We start from the raw sequence: 9,780 nt of genomic DNA on the forward strand, positions 1-9,780 counted from the left end.
GAAGGCAAGAGTAGTCAATGGAAATGATTTAGCAGCAGAGCTGTAAAATATACAAAGACCGCAAATCACCCTCTCCCAGAGCAAGACATCCTTTTCCTGGATTGTTTTTTAAAATAATTGATGGACACTTTTTTAAAGGAATTGAGTTATTGTGCTTATCATAAAATCAAAAAACCAACAGTTGGATTACAGAGACATGCTAGCAGTAGGAATTGAGCAGGAAGGAATGTTTTGTTCTTGGCTCTTACCAAGTGCAACATGATCTAGACCACTTTAGTTGTTCGTTGGATCAGGGAGAGGGCATGTTATCTTGTGTGTATCAGCCATGTAAGGCACTTGCTATTAACAGCACTAGAAACCATGGCTTGGGAAACCAAAGTGGCATAATAGCTGGGTTTTAGTTGTAAAGCTTCTTGTGGTCTGAGAACAGATGGTACTGTTGAGAAAAGCTGAAGGAACTTGCTGTTTGCAGTTCTGGTTGTGATAAATCACGTGGCTGGTTCAGAGAGCAAAATCTTTTGCTGATATGAAGAACTAATAATGTCCATTTAGCAGTCATGAAGGAGAGGCCTGAACTGTTTACCTGTTTTCCGAGTAATGAATGTTGTAGGCAGGAAGTTTACCATTTCTCTTCTGTATCTATTGTAATGGCATGAAAGGAGGCAACTTCTAGCTCCAGATTATATGAAGAATGGGTGCAGAAGAACAGGCTTCATAAAACAGCTGCTGTAGGCTAGATCATTTGGGTATTAGACTAAAAGATGCTTGTTGTATTTTGAAGGATATTTTTTCTGTGTTTGATATGGAAAACCAGGGAGTTTCAGCATCTAGTTCATTGGTCTTTGGAAATGTCTAAATGAGAAAAGACCAAATTGCTTAACGCCCTTTACCCTGACTATTTATCCTGAACATAACATCCATTTAATGCAATTATTTAGTGTAAAGAGGTAAATAGCAAATATGAATGTAGCAGCCCAGGCATGCAGTGGAGCAGCCACAGTGATGTATTGGTTGGAACAATAAGCTTCGTGGATAGCTGAGTAAGTCTTTGCCTTACAGAAATGGTGAATTCCTGTTCATCAGGGATACACTTCTGACCCAGTCTAAATGCCTGGTTTTGTGTAACTGGAAATCCTGGGTATTGTTTCCCCGTGTGCGCTTTAAATGACGAAGTCTGTTGTACTTGTTTGCTCTTAGTAATTTCCAGCCTTACAAGGTTTTATGGAAACATGAAACTGTTCAAAATGCAGGCTGGTTTCAGATGATACTTCTCAAAATGATGACTGTAGTTTAAGAGTTCATCTGTTTCATTTTCACTCGTTTCTTGCTGATACAGAACCACGAAAGTATTGACAGAGCAGCCCGAGTTACTTTTTTTTTCCACAAATGAGTTTCTTTTCTCTCCTTTCTCCCTTTTGTCTCCCCATCACAACAAATTCTACTTTTTGAAATCTCAGTGGTTGTACATTTTATAAATCTAAAATCAGGATACTACAAATACTAAGCAGTATAAAAACTGAAATGTTTAAAACAGGAGCTGTGCTGCTGCTGTACAGCAGGAGAGACTGCATGATATGAGTCTGAGGAGCACAAAGCCCTGTGTTTATTTCATAGCTTTTCTGTGAGCATCTGTGCAATATTTGATGGGTCACTTAGGCTTCTTGTACCTCAGTTTCCTCAAGACAAAACTACTCAGAACTGCATGAGAGGTTTTTTTTAATTGCTCTATAGACAAGAGTCAGAGGTAGCTTCCAGGGTTTGAGTGTTCTCAGGGTTCCTGCTGCCTGAATGCTCAGCATGAACCTAGTTTTGATTCCAAGGGACTCGGTTCCCTCTGTTCTTATGTCTCAGGAGTAATTAGTGAATCAGTGAATAATGCTTGGTGGTCTGCACTTTGTATTTCAAGGACAGCACAAATGCCTATTGAAAGAAGGTGGTGTTCCAAGGAAGAGAACCAAACTGATGAAGACAAAACTTTGTTTTGCAGATTCTCTGTTCCTGGAGAAGGCCATGCAGCTTGCCAAGCGTCACTGCAACGCTCTCTTTGATTATGCTGTGACTGGAGATGTGAAGATGCTGTTGTCTGCTCAGCGCCATCTCACTGCTGTCCAGGATGATAATGGAGACAAGTGAGTTGACCCCACTATGCTTACTGGGTTGAAACTGATGATTTTAGTGGCAGAATGGTGTAGTCTATTTGTTCTGTCCCTTGTGTGTGCCAATCACAGATGGCAGCACTGCTCTCATCAAATGAATATCTTTCTCCTTTGTGCTGTTTGGAAGAGGTACAGCTGTGATTTAGAAGTTCTTGTTGCATTTGCAAACAAGTTGTGCACACTACAAAGTTCATTGATCCAGTACCTGTCAGAAAGTACTCTGGTCACTGAGGGTATGTTGAGCTTGTTGTGCATTTCTTTGCCATTTTTTTACTTACAGTCTTGACTGAGCATACACAATGGATGAGGATCTGCAGGTTGGTGCTGAAGGAGAGTGCCCTACTTTTTATTCCATGCAAGTCCTTAAGTCTTTATGGGAAGCTTAAAGTAAGAGATTCACTGGGAGATATAAACAATAGCTGGAGGGTCCATACTGCTTTTCTCCCACTGAAACCAGCTTCTTCCCAGAGGACATTATTTTGCTCTTGCTTACATCTATACTGTACTGTTGTCTTCCAAAGGATTGCACAGATGTTTGTGACAGACTTGGCTGCTAATATTTGCTTATCAGTCCTTCAATAATGTGAGCTGGAGCAGAAATCCATTTTGTTCCTCTACAGCTATGCAGATTCTGTGGAACTCAGAGTGAAATACTGTGAGGAACTAATGATTAGTAGTTACTTAAAGTGAAATTCAGCAGAAGCAGCTCTGAACATTTGCAGAGATAATCTCTGGTATAAGCAAGTGACTATCACATCCTCACTTCTCAGCTGGCAGGCCTTGAGCAGGCCCTGTGCAATTACCAGTATTTCCTTACATTGTAGTATTTTATACAGTAGAAACCACACAAGCCTTGAGGTGTCCAGCTGGAAGGAAAATTACAAGTGATTGAGACCTGTATCCCTGTTCAATTACTCTGTGAGAGGTTACTACTTTCATTCCACTTTTGGTGAAAATAGGTCTCAGATTACACAAAGAGGACTGCACAATCACAGAGAGCTACTTTACTCGCTTTGCTTTCCAATTGGCAACCTAATGTCTGCTTTCAGGAAAGCAGGAATATGAAAGAGGCAGGAGCTAGCAACAAAATCTGCCAGCGCTTTGGACAACACAGCTTCTGTGTTTAAAATGAAACAAGGGGGATAGAGGAGTATTGAGCAAGTAGGACCTGCATTTAAATATCAGTAAGCTGCCCCTCAGATTTGGACTTGCAGAGCATTTAAACTAAATCAAAATACTTTTCAGAATGATGATAAATAGTTGTTTTCTTCCTGAATCAAGAAGTATGGGCAAGCTCATGTTGCCTTTCTCCTGGGATGGATTTTAGTCTGTGAGCACATCATACATCTGTTTTACTCCATAACATTTTTAAAAAGAGAAGCTTTGGTGACTGTCTTCCATCTCTCTCTTGGAGGGAGGGGGAAGGTTAAAAATCATAAATAAATTTCCCTGACTTTCACTTTAATCATTACAATTATATGGCAACAAATAGAAAATTTTTGCTTAAGCCTTAAAAAAAAATGTTAGGCTGTCAACAGTTTTCCTCATCTTTCATCAAAGCAGTATGCAGGGAATGAAAATACCTTTAGTGGGCCTTGTGTTGTGTTTCATGGCCTTGAGACAGAACACAGTAATCTATGAGTAGAGTATGTTTACAAGTAACACCGGCTGTGACTGCATTTGTACCATTTGTACCAATACCACTCCTCTGCAGATACCTGATGGCTCCACAGGGATGCAGAAATGCATGTTTTCATGTAGGACTGTTTAAGAAATGGAACTGACTGCCCTTTTGTGGTCTGTTCAGCGTGTCTTTATAGTATCACATGTAGAGGCAGGATAAAATTAAAATACTTGCTGCAGAAAAGAGAATTAAAAGCAGTAGAAGAGCATATGTGTTTCTGAAGTGAGATTTGGAAATAAAATGTCAGCATAGTAAGAAGCATCTCCCAGAGAGCAGAGGAACAGCTCTTTTCCAGTAATGGCGGGTCTGTTTGAACAGCACAGGAGACTTGGAGGTAAAGTGCCATGGTACTGCCTATGGCAGTGTCTAGAACCAATAAAAAGGGCCCTGCAGGGTTGAATTTGGTTTTTAAATTATATTTTTTCCTTTGTTAAATTATCTTCTGGTTTTGAGTCCTCTCAGTCTCAATTTCAAGATCACTCTATGCCCTGAATGGCACGGAATTTCTTTTTATTTTTCTGATGAAAGTGTAAATCTGAGACTGTTCAGGTATTTCTGGAGCAGCATAACAGACACAGCACATGTCCCATGTTGATATCGTGTGTCAGCAGCAATATGCTAAACAGATGAGTCTAGAAGCTGGCCAGCACCTGCTAAAGAAGAGCTTGGCAGGATATGTTTAAAAACAAAGAGCATGACTTCCAAATGAAGTCTCAAGGGAACAAGAAATAGAGAGCTCTGTCGGACAGGGGTGATGGGATTCAAAACCTGCTTTTTTCTTGGTGTCATTTTGCTGCTCTGGCTGATGGTGAGGGACCTGCTCTGGAGAAGAGCACTGGAAAGGCCATTGCATTAACCCAGTAGAAGTGTCTTGCTATGCAGTCACTGATGTCCCGAAGCAGGGGTTTTTTTTGGCATGACGTCTGTGGCCAATGCTGCAAACCTTGTGGTTGTTAGTCACCAGGCCTGAGTCCTTAGTCAGTTTTCTGTTTGAAAGTGAAGGAAAGGAAAACCCACAGATCTGGCTGGGGAAACCCCAAGGGAAAATCTGCTTTGGAGGCAGAGGGGCCTGTGGAAATTCTGCAGGAAGCTTTTGACAGTGAGAGGTGTTCATCTGCTGCATAATTCAAAATATAAAAAAAACAAATGAGCAAAGAATCTGGGGATTTTCTGAAGCAGTTGTTTTGTGCTACTAATTTTGTATATTAGACTAGAAGTAAAGTTATGCTCAGGGCCGGCAAAAGCTATTCTGAGTTTGCTTTTGTGATTGAAAGGTAAACAGTTACCTTCTCACTTGCTTTTTTTAATGTTGGGGCTCATTTTAAGTGCTAATATTTAGTGCTGGAATCATTACCCCTAATAGTCAAGTGTTTATGTCAGAATTCAGTCAGATCTACAGCAAAGCCTTGAAATTTTTATAATAAATTTGAAAACAGTCTGAATTTGTTAATCTGCTTTTTGTTTGTTTCAGTGTCCTTCATTTAGCAATTATCCACCTTCATAGTGAGCTGGTGAAAAACCTCTTGGAAGTGATGCCAGATTTGAATTACAATGACATCATTAATATGAGAAATGACCTCTATCAGGTAGGTAGTTGTGGTGGTACAAATGTTGCTGATTGTCTGGCCAGTAAAAGAGAAATTGCTTCTGTGGGAAAGAGCCGAGATCTGACAATTCAAACAAGTTTAGAAACACAATGACATACTGTAAGGTGGTGGAGAAAGGAGAGCCTGTTTTCATAAATTTAGTCCATAACTCCCCTTGATGTTAACACAAGTGTCTCCAAGGGTTAATTGCAGAATAGGCCAAAAATGGTAAATTCTTCAGTTCATGTCTTCAGTATTTGGCTTCTCTGTTGCTAAACCAGCGGTATGTATTACACTGCCAGCTCTGGGCTCTTTTGACCTTTTAATGTAGGTTAATTCGGGATCATGAGCCAGTTGCTGCATCATCAGTTATCTATAGGCACGTGAAGCCATAGTAACTTATTCCCTTCCTACAGCCCAGACTGTATTTGTGTCCATCACATGAGCACCAAAGATTTCCCTTTCTATTTCTAGATTCGTATTATAGTAAAACCAAAAAAATAAGCCCATTTCCATGTCTTTTACCTTGGAGGAAAAGAACTCTTAACTGCCAGGCACAATTCTGTCTCCTCAGCTTCATCTGTGACAGAGTCTGAGCTGTTTGTATTGTAACTCAGGTTTTAGAAAGGGCTGTGGGAACCTGCCTGAAAAGGAATCTCTTCTAAAGAGATTGTGTGCACCATTTGGCTGTCCCACAGGTAACCAGCTGGACATTACACAGCAGCACTCTGACACTTGTGTTGTTTGTTTTGCTGTCAACAGTAAAGGCAGGGGTTTTTTCTATACAGATAGTCCCAGAAGGTTTGACTCCTTTGTTTTCTTTCACATTTCATTTTTGTGTTCATATAAGGCAAGTTTGAAATGTGGAGGCTGATCAAAGCAAGCAGAAGATTCTGAATTGAATTCTGTGCCCTCTGTTTAACAGAAACCAGAAGCAAAGCTGTGCTCCACACAAGAAATAAACCCCTGACTACCAGGACCTCTACACCTCTTCCTTCCTTTAACTTATACCTTAAACCAGTGATGGGAGAGAATGTAGGCTTGGGCTAGAATTTTCCTTCTGTACAGATATTCTGAAAGCTGAATTGTACATGTACCCTATAGATGCAGTAATTAATTGCAAATGTGTTGACAAATCTATTGACAAACACAAGCTTATTGTGCAAAGCTGGAATTAGTCTTTTTTTTTTTTTTAATAGTCCTCTGTTAATATAAATATAATTATCTGGAGATGGACTCTTGTGTAATTTTTAGATTATTTTAATATTGGAAACATGATTTCCCAAGCCTTACTAGAATGCTTTCTGTTTAAATACATGCAACTCTGAGTATGTTCACTAACTCCTGTGCAGCCATTTTGAGGGATAAGGAGCTTCTAAGCCTAGGGCTGCAAACCTCTGATTCAGGAGCAAAATGAGAGCATGGTTCAGTGGTAAAGGCAGATCTGAGCAGGGCCTGGAAAGTGCATGTGCTCCAACCATGGTATGAACTTGGTGATGGGGCAGCTGGAAGCAGTGTTACAGTGTCTGGGGTGTGCAGGGATTATCTCATTTCCCAAGTCCCTTACACTGCAATGCTCAAATAGCCAGGTCAGTGCCCTGGCTTATAGAGTAGGCAACATCTTTGTTCCTCCCAAAGTCCAACTGCTGACACTGGCAAGGCAGCTTTTATTTCCAGTAAGTAGAAACCCTATTTGTAGTATTCAGTAGAAAAGAATGTACACATATGCAAGCTTTTATTTTCTGTTAGCTTTGGAGTGATGTAACATCTTCTCACACTAGAAGCCTTTATGGGTTTCAGAGATTTCTGTAGAAGTGATGTAGCTGTTGCTTATCTTCTCGTGGCTTGCTTCTGTCTCTTCTAGACCCCCTTGCACCTGGCAGTAATCACAAAGCAGGCAGAGGTGGTAGAAGACTTGCTGAGGGCTGGAGCAGATGTCAGCCTCCTGGATCGCCATGGTAATTCTGTCTTACATTTAGCTGCTGCTGAAGGAGACGACAAGATCTTGAGTCTGCTCCTCAAGCATGAGAAGATATCTCCGATGGTCAACCTTTCCAATGGTGAAGGTATGGAAAGATAAGGGCTCTATTTTACACTTAGCTACTAGACAAACACGACCCAATTCCTGCCCCTGCCAACACCATGACTCTACATAGGTAGATACAGACCTTGAAATTAGCATCTTTCCCCATTTTGCATATGCCTGCAGGCACAGATAAGAGAACACAGCTGTGTTGGTTTTCTGGTTATACAGAACAGAAAGATGCAATGGCCACATGACATAGTATGGATTTGAATTTTTGTTACTCTATATTCTCTTCAATCTCAAAAAACTTCAAGCACTGTGTTCCTTCTAAGATAGCTTATGCCACCACTGGTTTTTAAAAAAAAAACAAATCCCCCTAGAGGAAAATGTTTCCTCTTTTCTAGTGAATGAATCCCCTCAAAAATAGGTTCTAGACCAGTGTTGAGTTTTGTATTTGGTACTTTGTGACCATACAGAATTAGAGCCTACAAATTAACCACGAAGAGACAATTCTCCCATTTTTCATTGGCATGGGGGATTTGAATTTAGTACTACTCCTCTAGTAGATTGTAAAATGTCTGACCTAAAAATGTCATTATGGGATTCAAGAAATGGTGTTAAGTTCCTCAGAGAGAAAGAATTTTTTATTTGGTTGGATATTGTTTGGTTGGTTGATTTTTAAATACAAGGCTTTATGATCTAGTGCAGGTAATCCTGAGATGGTAAGGCAGTGTGACCTTACAGGAGGATGATACTAAAATATACCAGTTATGCCCCAGACTGTTTCTAGAAGAGATGTTCAGTAGCAGATGGGGTCAGTGTGGGGTACGTACTTGTTTAGCACCAAGATGCAGGTTTTATTTTTAAGGCTACTCTCTTTTGAGTCAAAGAGATGCTCTAGGTGAGCTCTGTAGTTCCTGCCTTCTGTTCCACCTTGTAGTCTGCTGGGGTTCTTTTTCTTGCATGGTTTTGACTCACCACCACACAACTAATTCCAATTTATGCACAAAGAACATTTTTATCAACATCATTAACATGATCCTGAGCCTCCGCCTAGAGTGCTACTTTAGGCTCTGGGACACCCAGCATACAAAGGACACAGGCTTGTTAAAGCGGGTCCAGGAGAGGCCATGAAGATGCTCAGGGGACTGGAGCACCTCTCCACTGCAGACAGGCTGAGAGAGCTGGGGCTGTTCAGCTTGGAGAGAAGCAGGCTCCAGGGAGGCCTCATTGCAGCCTTCCAGTGCCTTTTAAAGGGAACCTATAGGAAAGCTGGAGAGGGACTTTTTACAAGGGCGTGTAGTGACAGGACAAGGGGGAATGGTCTCAAACTGATGGAGGGTAGGTTTAGATTAGATATGAGGAAGAAATTCTTTACTGTAAGGGTGGTGAGGCACTGGAATAGGTTGCCCAGAGAAGCTGTGGATGCCTCATCCCTGGCCCAGATGGCCAGGTTGGAAGCAGCTTTGGGCAACTTTGTCTAGGGGAGGTGTCCCTGCCCATGGCAGGAGGCGGGTGGAACTAGATGATCTCTGAAGTCCTTTCCAACCCAAACAATTCTATGATTCTATCATCTTTTAGTGTATAAGCAGGCAAAATATGTTACTTCTGCTCAGATAACTACAGAAACTCTAACTTATTTTACAATTCTCATAGATGTGGACATTTCAAAACTCATTATTCTGACATTTCTGAATTTTTCAAATATTAATGCACATGGACACATGCACAGTATTAATGGTTGGGATTTATTTTTTGTAGGTCTCAGTGCAATTCACATGGTAGTGATGGCAAACAGTATGTCCTGCCTCAAACAGCTGATTGCTGCTGGAGTTAATGTCAATTCTCAGGAACAAAAATCTGGACGAACTGCATTACATTTGGCTGTTGAACAAGAGAACATCCCTTTGGCAGGCTGCCTTTTGCTTGAGGTAAGGGCAGAATTTCTTTCTTCTAGGTCTTTCCAACTATATATTTAAATACTCTGGACACTCCTTCAGTGCTTCAGAGGAACAGAAAGGGGGATTCCTGTTTATTGACTAGATTACTTAAATTAGCATAATGGCAAAATTATTGGTAATGTTATTCATGGTTTTGTTCAGCACTGCTGGTGAATCTTTTGGCCAAGATGAGGAATTTACAGTGACCCTGACCTGACTGCATATGCCGTGTTTAATTTGCACTGAGTAATCCTGGCTGCCAATGAACTTATTCATGAACAAGTTCATCACTACTTCTGTGTGTAGTTGAATGTGTATAGAGAGATGTGCATAGAGATAGAGTTGTGCATATCCATAAGTATTTGTCTCATCTCTTTAACACCTTGAT

General features: G+C 40.8%; 1 protein-coding gene across 1 annotated transcript in view; it reads left to right on the forward strand.

Annotated features, from left to right (window-relative positions):
* NFKB1 (nuclear factor kappa B subunit 1) overlaps positions 1–9,780 on the forward strand; it is a 56,927-nt gene that overhangs the window by 41,972 nt on the left and 5,175 nt on the right. The window contains exons 15-18 of the mRNA XM_017822218.1: positions 1,988–2,129; positions 5,312–5,426; positions 7,291–7,492; positions 9,214–9,389. Of these exons, the coding sequence (XP_017677707.1) occupies positions 1,988–2,129; positions 5,312–5,426; positions 7,291–7,492; positions 9,214–9,389 (635 nt within the window). The remainder of the gene's footprint in view (positions 1–1,987; positions 2,130–5,311; positions 5,427–7,290; positions 7,493–9,213; positions 9,390–9,780) is intronic.

Source organism: Lepidothrix coronata, unplaced genomic scaffold, assembly GCF_001604755.1.
Source record: "Lepidothrix coronata isolate B3197 unplaced genomic scaffold, Lepidothrix_coronata-1.0 Scaffold96, whole genome shotgun sequence".
Taxonomy (NCBI): Eukaryota; Metazoa; Chordata; class Aves; order Passeriformes; family Pipridae; genus Lepidothrix; species Lepidothrix coronata.